We start from the raw sequence: 22,500 nt of genomic DNA, 5'->3' as shown, positions 1-22,500 counted from the left end.
AGGTCGGCTAGACACTTTTTAAGAATACGGCCTGAAGGACGAATAAGCACTCCATTAAAAGAAAAGACGATGAAAAGGACGGAGTTTTGCTTTTTTTCATGCAGTTAAATAACATATGTAAACTCTCCACAAGGAGCTTAACACGTTTTAAACAAAATTTGACGATTGATGCTATGCGTTTGGGTAAATTAGTCACAACATCCGCCATCCAGATTAACCCTTACCAGCCAAAATAACAAGAACAAAATACCAAACAATGAACGTTTCGGGCTCAAAACCCTTCTTCAGCCAACAGTAACAAAATAACCCCAATAAAGACATAAATGCATTATCAAATTTCAGATAGACGACGTGTTTCGTACTCTTATTCGTTGTGTGTGTCGTCTGTCTGGAATTTAGTAAAATGAATTGCTATTTGATGGATGCAATTACAAGTCGTTCAAAGCTGTATATGCAGAATTTTAGAAACATCTGGAACAAATAACCAAATCTTTGTTGTATTGACATGCTGATACGTTTGAAGCGATGTTCACACATTTTCAGGTCTGATAACCGAACACAGTGATGGGCTCAATTTAACATTCTTGCAAAAGACAATATTTTGATTTCATTTGAGGGTTTCTCAAATCATTACACAAATGAGATCATTACAATTTGGGTTTGTCAGATCTGTAAATAAGTATACGTCGTTTTAATGTATTTTCTCCTTTGATATTAAGCAAAAATTGTGTCAACACACACAAAAAAACCCCAAAAAACAAAACAAACCAACAAAACAACAAAACAGCAAAAACAACAAAAATAAATATATAAAAAATGGGAAAAAACCCAACAAAAACAAAACAGCAAAAGAAAAAGAAATCAAAGAAAAAATATATCCCTAGAAAAAAAAACCCATCAGAATAATACAAAACAAAAAAAACAAAACAAAAAAAACTCAACCACCCACCCTCCTCTCCCCGCTTAAAACAGACAGACATGAGACAGTAATTTGATTTATTTCATTTTTTATTTTACAATACAGATTAGAAATAATAATAATAATAATAATATTCAATTGCATTCTATTGGATGAAGTCGACGTCCGTCATTAATTATTAAATTGGCATGTATGATTTTTACAATGAATTTCAAAAGATCCTGTGTTGATTGACAGACATAATGTGATGAAAACCATGCGCATATTTGAAGATCTTATAACCAAACGCAATTTAGTGTTTTACTCTCTCCATACAACCTGCAGCAAAATTTACATTTATTACGACACACTGTACAGTATTCTTATTCAGATTTATTTTGTACATCACAAACTTTGAAGAATCATATTTGTTTAATCAGTAAGAACATAATGTTGTTTTGTAGAGAGGTTGTTTGAGGTTAAAAGAACTATTTTTTCTGCTGGGTAAGCCTGTCATTTTGAGGAAAATACTGAAAATGATCGGTAAGGAGATAGTGAACTCTCTCCTTACCAGCCATTTTCAGGATTTTTCCCAAAACTTGACACCAAACTAACACCAAAATATATTTTTTATCACTCAAACACAATAGAAGTAAAGTTCTTGCGATACATAGATATTTTCTTTAGCAAAACATGCTCTACAACACGCTGCTCATTTTCTTAAAATTTTATGATGTAGAAAAAAAAATTGAATAAGAAAAATGTTGGTTGTATCGTAACGAATGTGACGATTTTTCTATAGTTGGTAAGGAGTGGGTTAATTTAACATTGTTCTAATGCAAAATACTTCGCGTTGGTTTGTTAGAGTACTTTCATTACAACTATGAGCTCATAAAATTATGATGATGATGATGATGATGATGATGATGATGATGATAATGATAATGATGATGATGATGATGATGATGATGATGATGATGATGATTGATGATGATGATGAAGATGATGATAACGATGATGATATCTGATACTTAAAATCGTTTTTATTTCTAAAAGTTATTTTTTAAATACACATTCCAACAATATGAGACAAGTGAGAGGCAGTGGCTGGCATAAGATTTTTTTTTTATATCATGAATCGTATGAGATAAGATAACAAGTGATGTCAATGTGTAAGTATGGGAATTAAAAATGTCTACAATTGTTATCAAGACGAGGGAAGATATTAGTGATGAAAAAGAGGATATGCCGACGACGACTACGACGACGACGATGATGATGATAATAATAATAATAATAATAATAATAATAATAATAATAATAATAATTAATAATAATAATAATAATAATAATAATAATAATAATAATAATAATGACGATGATGATGATGATGATGATGATGATGATGATGATGATGATGATGATGATGACGATGATGATTATGATGATGAATACTATGATCATTATGATGATGAATATTGTCAATAAATAATGACAGATTATCAAAATATGAGATAGATATTAGACTGCAATGAAAATGCACAAATAAATGATGACAATACGGTATCACTCACATTTCATAGTGGGCGCTGTATCATAGCTTCGATTTAATTAAACCGACGTGTACAAATATACAGGTCTGACATCCGAATATTTATCCTGATTGGCCTAGTTTAATAACGGACACTATTTTGCGTCATTTTTTGAGAATTCCATTACAACAAAGAGTCCATAAGGAATTGGGTTATCAGACCTGCAAATGAGTGCACGTCGAATTTAACCAATCGGAATGCTTATTTTTTAAATTTATTTGCAAAAGCAAAAGTTAGAAAATACAACGTTTCAACAAAAATAAATAGATAGATATATAAAATGCATGGATAGATGATTGCGTGTTTACAATATTATATGTATTGGGAGCGATCTATATTCATGTTTTCGCCCAACCAGGTCATTAATCACGTGATTTTTTGCTGTCCAACGATTGTATATTTCTTCAGAAATGTAAACTCGCTGCTTTGTTAATGAAAGTTGTAAACATACCCATGTGTCCAGCTGAACACAATGACCAATCGTAATGTTAGATTGTTCAAAATCTGTGAACACTTTTCACTATGTAGGTCACTTTGAGCATATTTTGCAATGTGACCTATGACCTCGAGCACATGGAAAGTTAATATAGATCATCCCATTGAAAATAAATAATCGGTCTTGCATGAAAAAAACCCAATTTAAATCAAATAAAAACAAAACACATTGTGGTAAAATCATACTGGGAATACAAAAAAATATACATTTCCCCAACACCAAGAACAGCTGGGAGATCAGGAAAGTGTCCGAAGTCGTATCTATGATTACAGTCCACATTTCCCTTGGTGTGATCGTATCCATCGTTAACTTATAGCCTGACACTCACCAAAAAATTACGTCAAAATGCCAGTCTTTGTCCACAAAGGAAAAGAAATCGTGAGTTGTATTTAATAGCTCAACCAATGGAACCACTTGTTTCCATGAGCACTAAAAACACAAATAATGACGTCAAAATGCCAGTCTTTTTGGGTTTCAGTGTCAGGCTATATGTTAACGATGGCTACGGTGTGATCGTCTTTCCCCTTCGTGAAATTATACCCTGACGCTGACCAATAATATTACCTCAAAAGATATGTCCATCACCACAAAAATAAAACTAGATGTATTCAACAGCTCACGATATGTTTTCTTTTGTGGCCAAAGACTTGTCTTTTGACGTCAATTGTTGGTCAGTGTCAGGCCGTAGCCATCGTTAACATATAGCCTGACACTAGAACCGTAGCCATCGTTAACATATAGCCTGACACTAGAACCGTAGCCATCGTTAACATAATATAGCCTGACAATAGCACCCTCTAGAACTGGCAGTTTGACGTCATTTTTTAGCTTTGTGTAGCGTCTAGTGAGTTGTTGGTAAAGCTCAAGGAAACAAGTGATTCCATTGGTTGAACTATTGAATACAACTCACGATTTGTTTTTATTTGTAGCCAAAGACTTATCTTTCGACGTCATGTTTTGATCAGTGTCAGGCTATAAGTTAACGATGGCTACGGTCAGGCTATAAGTTAACGAAGGCTACGGTCAGGCTATAAGTTAACGAGGGCTACCGTCAGGCTATAAGTTAACGATGACTACGGTCAGGCTATAAGTTAACGAGGGCTACCGTCAGGCTATAAGTTAACGAGGGCTACCGTCAGGATATAAGTTAACGAGGGCTACCGTCAGGCTATGAATTAACGATGGCTACGGTCAGGCTATAAGTTAACGAGGGCTACCGTCAGGCTATGAATTAACGATGGCTACCGTCAGGCTATAAGTTAACGAGGGCTACCGTCAGGCTATGAATTAACGAAGGTTTATGGTCAGAGTCAGGCTATAAGTTAACTAAGGCTACGCCATCAGCAGTGTTGGAAGGCTACAGGTGACTCAACCCTGTCCCCGTTGACAGCTAAATCCAGGCGGTTTCTCCACACATGTCGAATCTTCGAAGACAGAACCAGGACGACACGTGATGGGATAGGCCTGTCCATTGACGCACTGGTAGAACCGGTCACATTTTGTAGGATGGGCCACAAGGGCCAGGTTGGAGGCACCCCGACAAGGCATGAAGGCTGGAGACAAAAATAATAAATAAATCAATCAACTGTCTCCTTACCAATTATTTTCAGAATTTTACCCGAAACTTCATACTCACCCTAATTAAAAAAAATATATATATATATATATATATATATATATATATATATATATATATATATATATACAGAATAGTAACGAGTATATTATTCTATATTTTGTTCAGAAAAATGTGGTCTGCAACACAGAATCGACTTTTTATCGCTATAACTATAACAAAATGAAAGCAGAACAAGAAAATTGTTGGCTGCATCGTAACAAATGTGACGATTTTCCTTTGGGTGGTAAGGAGAGGGTTAAGCTAAATATCACGCATTTCGTGAAAATGAAAAAAAATCGAGAACTCGGGCTAATGTTTTAACTAATCGGTTTGGTTGGTTCAGTTATACTAGGCTACTAGAAGCTGTGGACTGTAAAATATGATAAACAAAATGAATATAATAGCTTGAAAAAGAACGAAATACCAAACACGGAACGTTTCGGTCTCAAAACCCTTCTTCAAAAAACAATAAAGACATAAATGCATTACTAAATTCCAAATAGACGACAGGGATATTTTGTAGGTCCTCTCTGTAGAAAAGTCTTTCCAGTGGATCGTTATATTAAGAAAACAAAACATTAAAACAAAAATAACATTTTAAGGACAACAACATACAAAAAAAAAAATAATAATAAAAACCCCAACAAACTCGAAGACAAATATTAAAGAAACAATATTGGTAGATAATGTACATTCCTTCTAAATGTGCACGACTTTGGACATTTGGATAAAAGTTTGGATTACGCCAAATAGTTGAATGTGTGCAGCGGAAATGTAGAGAAAAAACAACTTTTTTTTTTCACTGCTGGATATTATCGGAGTTTGAAATTAAACGTTGTAGGATTAAGCGAACTAAACTGTAGCATAAACGTTTATAATATAGTCTATATTCAATGTGCCTTGATACGTCATAATTATTTATTTATTTATTTCCCAATCAAATCAAATACCACAAACTTTCCTTTTTAATTGATAGAACATATATAGCCTTTCAGAAGAATTTATTGAACGCATTACTGGCGGTATTAAATGTAGTAGTAGTAGTAATAGTAGTAGTAGTAGTAGTAGTAGTAGTAGTAGTAGTAGTAGTAGTAGTAGTAGTAGTAGTAGTAGTAGTAGTAGTAGTATTAGTAGTATAGTATAGTAGTAGTGTAGTAGTAGTAGTAGTAGTAGTAGTAGTAGTAGTAGTAGTAGTAGTAGTAGTAGTAGTAGTAGTAGTAGTAGTAGTAGTAGTAGTAGTAGTAGTAGTAGTAGTAGTAGTAGTTAGTAGATTAGTAGTAGTAGTAGTAGTAGTAGTAGTAGTAGTTAGTAGTAGTAGATAGTAGTAGTAGTAGTAGTAGTAGTAGTAGTAGTAGTAGTAGTAGTAGTAGTAGTAGTAGTAGTAGTATATTAGTAGTAGTTAGTAGTAGTAGTATAGTAGTAGTAGTAGTAGTAGTAGTAGTATTAGTAGTAGTAGTAGTAGTAGTAGTATTAGTAGTAGTAGTAGTAGTAGTAGTAACAGTAGTATAGTAGTAGTAGTTAGTAGTTAGTAGTAGTAGTAGTAGTAGTATAGTATAGTAGTAGTAGTAGTAGTAGTAGTAGTATTAGTAGTAGTAGTAGTAGTAGTAGTAGTAGTAGTAGTAGTAACAGTAGTAGTAGTAGTAGTAGTAGTAGTAGTAGTAGTAGTAGTAGTAGTAGTAGTAGTAGTAGTAGTATTAGTAGTAGTAGTAGTAGTAGTAGTAGTAGTAGTAGTAGTAGTAGTATTAGTAGTAGTAGTAGTAGTAGTAGTAGTAGTAGTAGTAGTAGTAGTAGTAGTAGTAGTAGTAGTAGTAGTAGTAGTAGTAACAGTAGTAGTAATAGAAGTGTTATGCCATAAAAATATCTAAATCAAAGCTATTTTTGAAGGCTATTTTTAGCATATTTAAGCCATTTATACACAATACCCAATCAAGTTTTATTCATTTACTTGTTTGTCTCTGATTAATGCAACAAGACGTAATATAAGCTGTATTCTATATCCAACATTTCGTAATGACTTTATAGTGCTTTAAGTCGGTAAGGCAAATATTGACCAAACTCATTAAAGGGGTTCAACTAGGGATAAGTAGCTAGGTTACCGATCTGATCTAAGGAAAAAAAAATGAAACCATGACTGAAGACGGTTATACGTGCTTGCAACTAGCGTCAGAGAGAAAGAAAGAGTAGATAGATAGACTTATGGATAGACATATATATATATATATATATATATATATATATATATATATATATATATGTATGTATATATATATATATGTATATATATATATATGTATATATATATATATATATATATATATATATATATAGATAGATAGATGGATGGATTAACAGATAGATAGATCGATCAATAGACAGATGGATTAATAGATAGATAGATAGATAGATAGATAGATAGATAGATAGATAGATATAGATAAATAAAGAGATAGACAAACAAATAGATAGATGGATAGATAACTAGGGAGACAGACAGACAGATAGATAGATATATATATATAGATAGATAGATAGATAGATAGATAGATAGATAGATAGATTAGATGGATAGATAGATAGATAGATGGATAGATAAATAGAAAGATAGATAGATAGATATAATATAGTTAGATAAATAGGTAGATAGAACATAGATATATAGATATATAGATAGATAAATGGATAGATCGATAGATAGATAGATAGATAGATAGATAGATAGATAGATAGATAGATAGATAGATAGATAGATAGATAGATAGATAGATAGATAGATAGATGGACTATTTAGGCGCTGAGGCTCTATATTCGCATTTCCGTCACAAAATGGCTGACACCTGATTGAGGCAGCATGAAAATGACAAGCTAAGACAAAACGACATTCGAATTCGGCGCAAAATCTCAATATTGAAATACTCCCCCCCCCCCCCCCCCCCCCTCCCCCTTAGGCCAATTGAATGCTCTGATGAAAGAAATGATACCATTGGTTCAATTTATAGTACTTCTGTAGAAAGTAGGATTGGATTACATTATTGTTTTTGCCTTTCAAAACCGTCCGCACTGTGTGGCCATTGGCCAGTAGAACAGATGGCGCTGAAAGAGTTAAGTACCGGTCTCATATTACGTCACCATGATGTCTGAACCGACCCGGTTGTAATACAGTGAAGACTTGCAATGCCAGCCCCTGGAGGTCAATTCAACACGGTCGTTCTCTTGACCACTGTCCACCGTAATGTCTTATAAGCAATATATATATGTTTGTATTGTAATCGTATACTACTGACAGACTAAGTAAGGGTACATAACCTCGTGCTACTAGACTGACAAGGGGACGTAACCCGTTCCAAGGCTAACTCTATTTACACACTTTGCAAAGAACTCCGTAGATCATACAGCACAAAGTCAAGTCTAGGATTAAGCGATTACCCCCCTTTTTTAACAATGGGAGTTAGGCTATTTTAAGATCTGTTCGTTTGAGATGTATGCGCTTGGCTAAGAAACTCACAACATTGCCATCCGGAAGTATAACGGACCGACACACAAAACTATGTGTAATCTTGAACTTTTATATTCTGGTTAATACAGTTTAGTGAGATTTACACATAAACGTGGATGGCAAAAAAAAAAAAAAAAAAAAAAAAAAAAAAAAAAAAAAAAACAACCAATAACAAAGACCCAAGTGACGTCAACTTCATTCTATCTATATTCATACAGCAATCTTTGGAAGTGTCGGTTAGGGTTTTATTAAAAACGTCCACATATAATATAAGCATAGGACGACCCTATTAATTAGAAGCGGAGGCGGAGGGGGCGGAACTTAAATGGTTACAAATTATGTTTAAATCTAGAAGATATATCACTTCATAAAAGAGAAAACGGTAGAGGCTGCCTGAAGCCGTGATCGTGAAAATACTAACGAAAGAGTGAAAATGGAGAGAGGCTTCGTATGGGAACAAAACAGCTCTGTTTTGTTCCAATACGAAGCCTCTTCATTTTCACTCTTTCGTTAGTTTTTACACAAAAGAGACAATTTACAGGCGAAAAATATAATCTCTCTCTCTCTCTCTCTCTCTCTCTCTCTCTCTCTCTCTCTCTCTCTCTCTCTCTCTTTCACACACACACACACACACATTCATTTTCTGTCTCAGCATCTGCTACCCTCCCCTCTCTCTTTCTTTCTCTATTTCTCACTCTCCAAAAACAAAAAAAAAAAAAAAAAAATAAAAAAACAAAAAAACAAAACAAAACAAAACATAGACAAAACGAAACAAAACACCCCCATCCAAATAAAACCACAAACAATTAAAATAAAGAAAAAATAAACAAACAAATACAGACACCCCCCCCCCACCCGTCATAGTTATGGAGTTACCCTTTCGGCTAAGGATTCCGCCTGGTTTAGGGCAAAAATGCAATCTCTTTCTGGGATAAGAACAGTGAACGAAGTGGAAAGAAAAACATGTCGACATAGAAGACACAGAATGAGTGTGCTCTCCCCACCCCGACCCCCCCCCCCCCCCCCCCCACCTCCATTCAAATCCTTATAGATAAATTAAAAAAAAAAAGAAATTCCCTTAATTCATCCGGTAGGGGAAATTTGTTTCTAAAGTCTATTCCATGGGAAGACTGGAATAACCCAGGCGTCAGCCGCAGTGCAGAGCCGCAAATTGCGCTAGGGCGAGGTGACTTATTCAAGGGCAGCAACGGCAGGTGATCGAACTCAGTATCTTTCGAGTATTAAGCAAAGACTGTACCGCTGAGCCACGCTTGTCCCCTATCTCAACAATGGGGGTCAAGATACCCCACCTCTTATCCTTTCTGGTCAACAAATTTTTCAGCTTAAGGGCTAACCCACACCGAAGACAGACTCCGACGACCCGGCACTGCCGTCCTCTGCCATCTTCCGGATAAAGACGTTGGGCGCGGACACAATACGAAGAATAAAGAGAAGAGCCTCTAGACCTACCAATACCAAGCAGAAAACGGCAGAGGACGTCGGGTGCTTGGTATGGCATTGTGGTCTAGTGGTATGACACTCGTTTTCGGATCGGAAGGTCCTGGGTCCAGCTCGTCGCATAGTTAAGCCCTTGGAGAAGGCTCTTTACTCACCGTACTCAGGTGTAAAATGAGTACCTGGCCGTTAACAACGTTGTCTCTGTCCGAAAAAAATGTAATATCGCCTAACAGGCTTCGTGTCCCATCCCACATGTTAAGTGTTGCTCTTGGCCAGGGACCCCTTTTAAAGCGCTCTAAGCACGTTCAGTGGATATTGCGCTATATAAAAGTTCGTTTTAAAAAAAAGGTTTTGTAGTCAGAAGTAATCAACATTGGCGGTCTTAAAAAAATAACAGAGAGCCGAGTGACGTCAATGCCATTCATCCTATTGAAATAAACAAAGTAAAAAACCTCGTAAGACACGAAAGCTTATGCAAGACAATATTGCAGGGCACAGTAAAAGGCTGCCGAAGAAGAAGAAGACAGAGGAAAGTGTGGCAGGATAACATTAACTCATTCAATCCTAGAGAAATTTGCCACTTTTCAAATGTATTAAAAATGAGCATAAACATAGATAGTTTTATTCAACTATCATTAACATGTAAAAACTAAAAACATTAGCTTTGATACTACGCCTATACTTTGTCTCAGAAAAATGTAATAAATAGGCATGGGGTAAAAGTAACCCGGGTAAACAACGGATATAGTCGGTGTTAGGGTTGAGTGAGTTAAAGATTGGACAGGATTGACGTGGAACAATCTAATGAGGAAGGTCCAAGACCGTGATGAGCGGCGTCGAATCGTGAAGTCTGCATCCCGAGAGTCCCCCTGACGACCAACCGGTCAAGGGATAGAGTGTAGCCATCGTCATGTTATAGCCTGACACTGAAATCCAAAAAGACTGGCATTTTGACCTCATTATTTGGTTTTTGCATCGCCTAGTGAGTTGTCGTTAGTAGAGCTCATGGAAACAAGTTATTTCATTGGTTGAACTATTGAATACAACTCATGATTTGTTTTCTTTTGTGGCAAAAGACTGGCATTTTGACGTCATTTTTGGTCAGTATCAGGCCATAACTTTACGAAGGCCACGGAGAGAGTGAGTGTGAGTGAGTGAAAAAAAACCTACGTGTTGTAGTTGGAGAGGTGGTGGTCGTGATGGTCGTACTGGGGGTGGTGCTCCCTGGAGTCGTGGTGGAGGTGTCCGTGTTGTTCACGGAGATCGTTCTCTGAGACAACACCAGGGACTTGTCGTAAATCAACATGCTGCCTATGGACATGGCGTACAAGTTGTTGATTCGAACCCTGGGGAAGACATTTTGGAAATTATTATTTATTGATATAAGAAGTTAGATATACTCAGGGCTGTTTTAATTTCAAATCTTTGGTGCAAGTTTGTTCTAGAAAAATCGAGGGAAACTCGTTCTATTTAAATTGATTTTAAAAAAAAGAGTTCTTCAGAAAAGTTGCAACTAAACAGAAACATATTTGTGTAAATAGTATGCGCTTGGCTAAGAAGCTCACAACATTGCCACCCGGAAGTATAACGGACCAACACACAAACCTATGTGTAACCTTTAACGTTTATAGTCTGGATAATACAGTTTAGTGACAATTACTCATAAACGTGAATGATAAAAAAAAAAAAAAAAAACAATAACAAAGACCCGAGTTAAGTCAACTTCATACTATCTATAGTTCTTGTATTTTCTGCCGTCTTAAGGAAGCACGCCGTGTATGGTCTCTTATCAATTCCAAGTAAATATACGGTCTTTTTCCTCTTAATATTAATCCCCTCCTTACCACCTACTGGAAAATCGTCACATATGTTACTATACGATGCAACCGTCACTTTTCTCATCCAGATTTCATTTCTTTCTGCTATAGCTATAAAAACTTGACATTCTGTAATAGAGCTCATATTGCCAAACAATATTATGTATAGAAAGTTCTTGTTGCTTTTCTGTTTGAGTAAGAAATGTTTTTGTGTCGGGTGGGTGTGAAGTTTTGGGAAAGATTCTGAAAATGGCTGGTTAGGAGAGGGTTAAGAAGACAATTTTCTCTCTGCTTTGTCTAGCACTGTTTCAAACACACTTGTATTTTTATCTTTACTTTACCTGTCAGCTCTTTCCAGGATGATGGTGTTCAGATCATTCTCTAGAGTGGCGGTCTGAAGACCTCTGAACGTCAGTTCTGCTGTGATTCGGAATGGGTCTTGGCTGAAAAAAAAATAACAATAGCGTGGTTCAGCGGCAGAGTCTGTGCGTCGTACCCGAAAGGTACCGCTGTTGCAACCTTGAGCAAGTCACCTCGCCATATCTCAATTTGCGGCTTACGCCTGGGATATTCCAGTCTTCCTTTTGGAATAGATCCTAGAGACAAATTTCTTCTTCTTCTTCTTCCTCTTCTTCTTCTTCTTCTTCTTCTTCTTCTTCTTCTTCTTCTTCTTCTTCTTCTTCTTCTTCTTCTTCTTCTTCTTCTTTCTTTTCTTCTTCTTCTTTTATTATTATTATTATTATTATTATTATTGTTTATATTATTATTATTATTATTATTATTATTATTATTATTATTATTATTATTATTATTATTATTATTATTATTATTATTATTATTATTATTGTTTATTATTATTATTATCTATTATTATTATTATTATTATTATTATTATTATTATTATTATTATTATTATTATTATTATAAACATTATTATTATTATTATTATTATTATTATTATTATTATTATTATTTTTATTATTAACATTATTATTATTATTATTATTATTATATTATTATTATTATATTATTAGTTTATTATTATTATCATTATTATATTATTATCATATTTTTATAATAGTAGTAGTAGTAGTAGTAGTAGTAGTAGTAGTAGTAGTAGTAGTAGTATAGTAGTAGTAGTAGTAGTAGTAGTATTTGTAGTTAGTAGTAGTAGTAGTAGTATTGTATTAGTAGTAGTAGTAGTAGTAGTAGTAGTAGTAGTAGTAGTAGTAGTAGAAGTATAATCATCATCATCATTATCATCATTCTTCTTCTTCTTCTTCTTCTTCTTCTTCTTCTTCTTCTTCTTCTTATTCTTCTTCTTCTTCTTCTTCTTCTTCTCCTTCTTCTTCATCATCATCATCATCTTATTCTTTTTCATATTCTTATTGTTATTATTATCATTTTTATCAGTATTATTATTGTAAGTATTTGTGTTATTACAAATGCTGTATATTTTGTAGTCATTAATGCTATCATTATACTTTAGTTTTGGTTTCACTAACCATTTTCTTCACGTTCATGTAAGTTGCGATCAAATGTTATGATTTAGTGTTGAACGCCTAAGAGTAAATGAATAAACTTGAAACATTACCTGAAATAGACGTTTCCACAATCTATGAAGTCCTTTTTCCATTCGCTTATCCATGTTGATAGCTGAGAAAGAGATGTGGAATAAACAGTTAATTATATGAATATTATAAGAACTCTTTGCTAAGACAGTAAAATATTAATAATCAAGTCTATGGGCATGATATATTAACTTTTCATGTGCTCGAGGTCATTGGTCACATTGCAAAATGTGCTCAAAGTGACCCACATAGTGAAAAGTGTTCACAATTTTTGAACGATCTAACATCACGATTGGTCATTTTGTTCAGCATGACACATGGGTATGCGAACAATTTTCATAAACAACGCAGCGTGTTTACATTTCTGAAGAAATATCCCATATTTGGACAGCAACAAATCACGTGATTGATGACTCGGTTGGACGAAAATCTGAATACTGATCACTCCCATTAAATGAATATTATAAGAACTCTTTGCTGGGACACTAAAATATTAATAACCAAGTCTATTGAGCTATGGTTCAATTTACTATACTACTGTAATTATAGATAGTATGAAGTTGACGTCACTCAGGTCGTTGTTACTGTTTTTTTGCCATCGACGTTTATGAGTAATACGCTTCAACAGTCATAACGTCACTTCCCTCGTAATGACGCATGGTAACTTAGTAACTGGCTCTTAACTATCGGAACAATGGCGGACGCCCTTATGAAATATTTCTCCGATGAGCATAAAAACGTATCCAGAGGGAAAAAAAAAAACAATTATAAATCTGATCACGTTTTGATTTTTACACATTCTGATCACAAGACCTATGAAAAGTTATATAAAAGTTCTATAAAAGTTCTATATAAAAAGTATCGATTTTCTTTGTTTAAAACCACGATGGCCGCCGTTGCTGGGCGACGTGAATCAGACTATTGAATCCAATTCTCACTTACCTGACTATAAACGTTCAAGGTTACACATAGTTTTGTGTGTAGAAGCTCACAACATTGCCATCGGGAAGTATAACGGACCAACACACAAAACGGTATGTAACCTTGAACGTTTATAGCCTGGTTAATACCGTTTAGTGAGAATTACTCATAGACGTTGATGGCTAAAAACAATAACAAAGACCTGAGTGACGTCAACTTTGTTCTTGCTATAGTTCTTACATCAGAACAGAAGGAATCTGCCAGCAATCTGTATCTCGCACTGTTGAAGTCTCGTAACTCTTTGGACCAGCCCGGCTTGAGGACTTCCAGGGTCAAGGTTATCACCACGTTGACCCCTGGGAATGGATTGGGGGAAAATCGATACTTTATGCTGCTGTAATGATTTTATGACGGTGATGATTATGGTCGTAAAGATGATGGTGGTGATATTATTATAGTGATGATGATAATTGATGAGGCTTTATTGTTATTGTTATTATATTATTATTATTATTATTATTATTATTATTATTATTATTATTATTATTATTATTATTATTAGTATCATCATTATTATTTTTCTTCTTCTTCTTCTTCTTCTTCTTCTTCTTCTTCTTCTTCTTCTTCTTCTTCTTCTTCTTCTTCTTCTTCTTCTTCTTATTGTTATCATTATTATTATTATTATTATTATTATTATTATTATTATTATTATTATTATTTATTATTATTATTATTATTATTATATTATTATTATTATTATTATTATTATTATAATTATCATTATTATTATTTTTCTTCTTCTTCTTCTTCTTCTTCTTCTTCTTCTTCTTCTTCTTCTTCTTCTTCTTCTTCTCGTCCAATTATTATTATTATTATTATTATTATTAATATTATTATTATTAATATTATTATTATTATTATTATTATTATTATTATTATTATTATTATTATTATTATTACTCTTATTATCATTATTATTATTATTATTATTATTACTATTATCATCATTATTAGTATTATTTATATTATGATGATTATTATTATTATTATTATTATTATTATTATTATTATTATTATTACTATGATCATTATTTTTTCATTCATATTATTATTATTATTCATATTATTATTATTATTATTATTATTATTATTATTATTATCATTATTATTAATAATAATAAGAATAAAAACAATAATAATAATAATAATAATAATAATAATAATACTAATAATAATAATAATAATAATAATAATAATAATAATAATAATAATAATAATAATAATAATAATAATAATAATAATAATAATAACAATAATAATAATACTAAAAGAGGGTTGTTAATATAATGACAACAACAACAACATTGAATCAAAAATCCTCAAGCCAAAAACCATGGACTCACTTGGTGCTGTGGTGGTCGTAAACGGGTACGCGTGCGTCGTGAACGTCTCCAACCGAAGCAGATAGTACGTGGGGTCCACGTCCACGGCCACGTACAGATCTCCTAACTCGATATAGAACACACCGTCCAGGTTTTTCTAGAAAGGAAAGAGAGATATTGAGAAAAAAAAGTTAGATGTAACGACAAACATTGGGTGTCTCCCATTCGTGAGGTTTAAAAAAAAAAAAAAAAAAAAAAGAGAGAGAGAGAGAGAGAGAGAGAGAGAGAGAGGAGAGAGAGAGAGAGAGAGAGAGAGAGAGAGAGAGAGAGAGAGAGAGAGAGAGAGAGAGAGAGTGGGAAAAAAAGTTAAGCTACTGTACAGAGCATTATTTACGAATTTTGTTCAAAACGCTTTACAATGTTCTCGATCTTTAGGGGCAGCGTGTCTCAGCGGTACAGTCTTTGCTTCGTACCCGAAAGGTACCGAATTCGATCACCTGCCGCTGCACTGTGTGGCCTTGAACAAGTCACCTCGCCCTAGCTCAATTTGCGGCGCTGCACTTCGGCTGACGCCTGGGTCATTCCAGTCTTCCCTTAGAATAGACCTTAGAGACAAATTTCCCCAATGGGATGTATAAAGGGAATTTTATTTTGTTTATTATTTTTATCCAACACAGGGCGAGACATCGCAGATGTAATATGGCTATGTGGTCTTGTAGTATGATCGGAAGGCCCTGGGTTCGTGTCCCGCTCTGAACGACGCATAGTTGAGTCCCTGGAAAAGACTCACTCTTGACCTACATTCTATCACTGTGATTAGGTTTAAATTTATTATTTTGCCATTAACGGAATAGTCTTTTTCCGAAAAAAAAAAGTAATATCGCCTTACAGGCATCATGACTCGTCTTATACTAGGGACACGTTTATGAGACAGTGCTCTATATAAAAGCTGTTGTTAAATTTTATTATTTGGTAATTTCTTATGGTTACACCTCCAAGTGAACCGTTTCACTCCAGTCCAGGTATTTTTGTCTTCCTTGATGGACGGTATCATAGTCCCCTGGCACGGCTGTGGACGGGCAGTGCAGGACCAAGTGGTCAATATCTTGTTTGGCACCACCACATGCTGTGCACTTGGGCGAATCTCGGTAGCCCCAGCGGTACAGGTTTGTCGCTGTCCTGCCGTGTCGGGATCTGATCCTGTTTGCATGTACCCACTGCTTTCTTGTCAGCTCGTGGAATCCCGGCAGTGGTTGGATAGAGGGGTCGTTGATTATTGCGCTACCCTTTGGCGGGCAGTCAGTCCATTCCTTTCTCCAGGTCTCGGCGATATCGAAATTTTATTATGATACAATTCATCTGTGGGAAGCTGCAGGCCAACAACTAGTGATATGACACTCGCTTTCGGATCGGAAGGTCCTGGGTTCGAGCCTCGCTCGGCGCATAGTTGAGTCCTTGGAAAAGGCTTTTTCCCACATTCTCTCACCGTACTCAAATGAGTACCGTCAAAAGCATTGTCTCTGTCGTAAAAAAATTGTAACATCGCCTAACAGGCGTCATGTCTCATTCTTCATGTCACGTGTCGCTGTTGGATACGGGCATTTTGTAAAGCTCTTTGTGTTCGTTTAATGTATATTGCGCAATATAAAATCTCAATTATAAAAAAACCCCAGTCAAATCAATGAAAAAACATGTTTGAATTTCAAGTGTTACCTGTGAACCACTGTAGGCGAGGATGTTGAATATGCTGGAAGGCCTGACAACATCAGTGTCTCTAAGAATAATCTGGAATCGGACCTCTCTCTTCGAACTGATCGGTAGAAAAATCATGGGGAGAAAAAGTAAAAGGCGTAATAATGATGATGATGATGATGATAATAATAATAATAATAATAATAATAATAATAATAATAATAATAATAATAATAATAATAATAATAATAATATTAAGTTTAGATTTGCGAGATATACAACTTATGCTTCTACATTGAGTTTTGAGCGGCGATGTGGTCTGGTCATATGCCACTCGTCTTCGGATCGGGAGGTCCAGAATTCGAGTCCCCCTCGGATTGGCGCATTGATAAGTCCTTGGAAAAGGCTCTTTCTTTACTCACATTTTCTCACCGCACTCAGGTGTAAAATGAATACCTGGTTGATAGCAGCGATGTCTCTGTCGATTAGATCAAATGTAATATCGGGCGTCTTGTCTCGTGTTAATGGGGGGCAGCGTTGCTCAGCGGTAAGGTCTTTGCTTCGTACCTGAATAGTACCGAGTTCAATAACCCTCCGCTGCGCTGTGTGGTCTTGAGCAAGTCACCTCGCCCTGCCTAGCTCAATTTACGGCCCTGCACTGCGGCTTACGCCTGGGTTATTCCAGTCTTCCTTTGGAATAGACCCTAGAGACAAATTTCCCCATTGGGGATGAATAATGGGAATTTTATTTTATTTTATTTTATTATTTTCATTTTATTGTAGAGGGAAATAAAGAATGATTGTATTTCTCTGTTCGTACATGTGAATTAATGGTTGATCCCGACAATTTACCATATTGAGACGATGGGTTGCAATTTCGATCAGGACTTACCGACGTGTAAAAAAGAAAGAAAAAAACTAGAGCTTTTATATAGAGCAATATCCACTAAAATATGTGCTCAAAGCGCTTTACAAAGGGTCCCTGACCAAGAGCAATACATAACATGTAATAAGAGATATGACGCCTGTTTGGCAATATTACAATTTTTTCCGACAGAGACAAGTTCGGCCAGGTACTCATTTTACACCTGGTACGGTGAGAGAATGTCTTTTTTAAGGACTCAACTATGCGCCGAGCGAGGCTCGAACCCTAGGACCTTCCGATGTTTGAGACAGTCTACATTAATGTTTCAGGCCTAATTTGCCATCGTCAGGACTGAGTTGTTTTGTTGACAACAAAACAACTCAGTCCTGACGATGGCAAATCAAGCCTGAAACATTAATGTAGACTGTCTCAAACATTGTGGTAAATATTTTAAATAATATATATATATATATATATATATATATATATATATATATATATATATATATATATATATATATATATACAGGTCTGACATCCGAACTAAACCACTCTTACGCCTAGTTTAACGTTGTTGTAAAGGACAATGGTTTGCGTTATCTTTTGATATTAATTTCCATTATAAGAATAAGCTAAAAAAATGAATTGGGTTATCAGACCTGCAAATAAGTGAACGTTGGGCGGGACGCGAGTTTTTTTTTTGCACCAGGTTGGGCTATTTTGTGACGTCATCTGAGAATAACCCTCTTCGCCAACCAGCCTGCACTATTTTTAGCATCGCCACAATGGGAAGTCCGTGACAGAGGTCGGACAAGGCCATAGGTCAGCGCGCGCGTTGTTCAAGGTTCAAAGGGGTGTGCAGTTGGCTAGCCTACACTACACTCTACACGATGTACGCCTACCGTATTTTTGATTGTTAAGAAGAAGAATAATGAGAAGAAGATAACATACTTTTAAAAAATGTTTGATATAATACTATAATACTGTAGTTGAAGTTTGAAATATAAGTTAGCAATAGAAATTAGACCACACTATTGTTGTCTTGAGTTGTGTCTACAGTGGTAGCTAGTGTGGATAGATGTAGAAGAAGTACGTTACACAAATCAAGTGCATTGTATGTAGGGTCCATCTCTGTAGGTCTATTACTATATTTAGGTGATAAATTATTGCACAACTGTGATTGGTAAATTTATAACTGCTGCAAAAATACAACATTTTTTTTTTTAAACGTAGTGTTTTTATGTACCTCCGTTGACGGTGTATCTTTTATGCACCTCCGTCACGATGCGCATTCCACCCAATTTCATCAGCGATATTGTGTTTCTGTATTCGGACATGGCAAAAGTTATATTGTGACATATGTAGGATGTTTTTGTTAATAAATTTATACAAAATAACAATAAACTAAAAAATCGAAATATAGAACCAGAAAATAGAAGTTGCATTGAAGGTAAAATAATGTCTTAGAAAGACCTTATTAAATGTGATGGACAGTTAGGTGGCTCCGTAGCGCAGTGGACAAGCTTTCAGACTTTTTAACCTTGAAAGTACTGGGTTCGATTCCCAGTAAACATATATTTTTTTAAAAGTTTACTTTATTGAGAAAGACATCTTTTTTTTTTTTTCAAAAACTTTTTATCGTGTTAAAAAAAAATAATTTTCTAAAATTCTTTATTTATTTAAGATCTGTATGTGTGTGCCATGTCTCTTTTTACCTTTGATTTTTTAAATTATTGTGAATATTCTTTAATTTATTATCATTGTATAAACGTACACCGGTAATCACTAAGCAGCGTGCTAAACTACAATCTAAAATTATTTAAACCTCATGGTCGTATGCAGTAACATTTTCATTAATTAACCATCACCGCCAACGGAGGTGCATAAAAACGGTGCGTTGTAGTTGTAGTAGTAGTAGTAGTAGTAGTAGTAGTAGTAGTAGTAGTAGTAGTAGTAGTAGTAGTAGTAATAGTAATAGTAGTAGTAGTAGTAGTAGTAGTAGTAGTAGTAGTAGTAGTAGTAGTAGTAGTAGTAGTAGTAGTAGTAGTAATAGTATTTTTTAACCTGCCTGTTCCCAACCTGGTGCAAAAAAAAAAAAACTCGCGGGCGGGACTTACCCAAAGCTGTCCACAGCACATCCGTGGTATCTGTTTCTGACGGTCCTCAGGCCCACATTGGCGAAGATGACATCAACCTAAGGATGATTAAAATAGTCTTCAACAGTCGTAACATCACTTCCTTCCTAATGACGTATGGTAACTTAGTAACAATGGCTCTAAACTCGGAACAATGGCGGACGCCCGTATGAAATATTTCCCCGGCGAGCATAAAAGCGTATCCAGAGGAAAAAACCCCATAAATTTGATCATGTTTTGACTTTTACACATTCTGATCACAAGGGAATGAAAAGTTCTCGCCAGCATGAAGAATAAAAAGTAATGATTTTCTTTGTTTAGAACCAAGATGGCCGCCGTTGCCGGGTGTGTGACATCAGACTACTGAATCCAATTGTGTATAACATGTCAGTTACTTTGTATTTCGTATCGAAGGTCTTTCGGCTTGAACTGTGTGTCAAAGATCAATGAGCTTATTTTTTGAGTAAAGATTATGCACTTTGAATTCTGTGTCAAAGGTCATTGAGTAATAGGCTTCAACAGTCGTGACGTCACTTCCCTCGTAATGAGGCATAATGAGTAACATAGTAACTGGTTCTAAACTATCGGAACAATGCCGGACGTCCTTATGAGTTACTTCTCCGACGAGCATAAAAGTGTACCCAGAGGAGAATAACAGTATAAATCTGATCATGTTTTGATTTTTTTTAACATTCCGTTCACATGACATGTGAAAAAGTTCTAGCTAGCATGAAGAATAAAGAGTACCGATTTTCTTTGTTTAGAACCAAGCTGCTGGTTGTGACATCAGACTATTGAATCCAATTTGAGTAAAAGGTCATTCAAAAAGTATTGTGTGTCAGACTAAATTAAATGAACCTTATATTTGGGCCAAAGATCATTCTGTTTGGATCTTGTGCCAAACATTATGAGCTTATATTGCATTTCTTTGAATGAACACACACACGTACACACAAACACACACGTATAGATAGTATGCGATTGGCTAAGAAGCTCACAACATTGCCATCCGGAAGTATAACGGACCAACACACAAAACTATGTGTAACCGGTAACCATATACTTTTATAGTCTGGTTAATACAGTTTAGTGAGAATTTCTTATAAACGCGGATGGCAAAAAACAAAACAAAACAATAACAAAGATCTGAGTGACTTCAACTTTGTTGTTCCTATATTGCATTTCAAAATTGAAGAAAGTTAATCTTTGAATGAACACACAACACACACGTACCTACACACATACTCACGTATACACACATACACACACAACCGCGTTTAGGCATATTAAAATAATTACAACAACAAGCAATCCACCAAACTAGTTGTCCCTAGAATACGGGAAAATGCTGGAATGGGATCCTTTTCTCATTTCGGACCCTCTGTTTTGGAAAGCCTTACCGCAGAGCATTCGTGAAAAAGAATCTTAGTCTATTTTTAAACGTTCGCTTAAAACATATTTGTTTCGTTTATAGTAGATGGTATGAGAAGCAAGATAGGTCTGGTTTGTGTTGTGTAGTGTGTGTGTGTGTGTGTGTGTGTGTGTGTGTGTCTGTGTGTGTATGCTTGTGTGTGTGAATAAGTATGTTTCAGCCAAAGTAATTTGTAATTTAAGCGCTTAGAGTCTGGTGTCTCGGAATTATAGCGCTATATAAGTTTTCAACATTATCATTATTATTATTATTATTATTATTATTATTATTATTATTATTATTATTATTATTATTATTATTATTATTATAATTTGATAATATCCAACAATTATATATTTTTTAAATGAGAAGAAACAAACCTATTATAAACCCATGAACGCCCTTGGAAGAAATTAAATCTTCCGACAATGTAAGAGAACCTTTGATTTTTTATCGCCGTTACAACAGATTAAAATCGTCTTTATGTTTTAGGCCAAACACCTCTTTGAACTTTGAACTCACATCATAAACCAACGTCATCAAAGACTCGGGTGTATAGGGTGTCAGTAACGTAATGTCGATATTTCAATATGCATGAGGATCGAGGCTAAGTACATATTTTATCGTAGGTTTTGATGATAATGTTAAAATTGACAATTAGATAGAAATAATAGTAATGATGATGATGATGATAATGATGATGATGATGATGATGATGATGATGATGATGATGATGATGATGATGATGATAATCGATGATTTACCATTATTATCATTTTATCATCATCCTCATCATCATCATCATTTCATTATCATTTATAAGTTAACGATGGCTACGGTTCTAGCATAGCCATCGTTAACATATAGCCTGACACTAGAACCGTAGCCATCGTTAACATATAGCCTGACACTAGAACTCTCTAGGACTGGCAATTTGACGTCATTTTTTTTAGGTTTGTGTAGCGTCTAGTGAGTTGTCGTTGGTAGAGCTCAAGGAAACAAGTGATTCCATTGGTTGAACTATTGAATACAACTCACGATTTGTTTTCTTTTGTGGCAAAAGACTGGCATTGTGACGTCATATTTTGGTCAGTGTTAGGTCATAAGTTACGACGACTATGGTCAGGTTATGAGATTACAAGGGTTTCGAT

The 22,500-nt window shown here is 34.9% G+C and overlaps 1 protein-coding gene across 1 annotated transcript in view; it reads right to left on the bottom strand.

The window, feature by feature from the left end:
* Positions 1 to 2,289: 2,289 nt before the first annotated feature.
* Positions 2,290 to 22,500, bottom strand: part of LOC144981140 (uncharacterized) — a 66,179-nt gene continuing 45,968 nt past the window's right edge. Inside the window, exons 18-25 of the mRNA XM_078929287.1 lie at positions 19,921 to 19,997; positions 16,960 to 17,056; positions 15,268 to 15,403; positions 14,105 to 14,220; positions 12,967 to 13,028; positions 11,714 to 11,815; positions 10,726 to 10,901; positions 2,290 to 4,539 (exon numbers count right to left, since the gene is read on the bottom strand). Coding sequence (XP_078785413.1) covers positions 4,355 to 4,539; positions 10,726 to 10,901; positions 11,714 to 11,815; positions 12,967 to 13,028; positions 14,105 to 14,220; positions 15,268 to 15,403; positions 16,960 to 17,056; positions 19,921 to 19,997 — 951 coding nt within the window. The 3' untranslated portion in view covers positions 2,290 to 4,354. The remainder of the gene's footprint in view (positions 4,540 to 10,725; positions 10,902 to 11,713; positions 11,816 to 12,966; positions 13,029 to 14,104; positions 14,221 to 15,267; positions 15,404 to 16,959; positions 17,057 to 19,920; positions 19,998 to 22,500) is intronic.

This window comes from Berghia stephanieae, chromosome 10, assembly GCF_034508935.2.
Source record: "Berghia stephanieae isolate SIO BIC M18660-M18661 chromosome 10, UCSD_Bste_1.3, whole genome shotgun sequence".
Lineage (NCBI taxonomy): Eukaryota > Metazoa > Mollusca > Gastropoda > Nudibranchia > Aeolidiidae > Berghia > Berghia stephanieae.
This window is presented reverse-complemented; position numbering and strand designations above follow the sequence as displayed.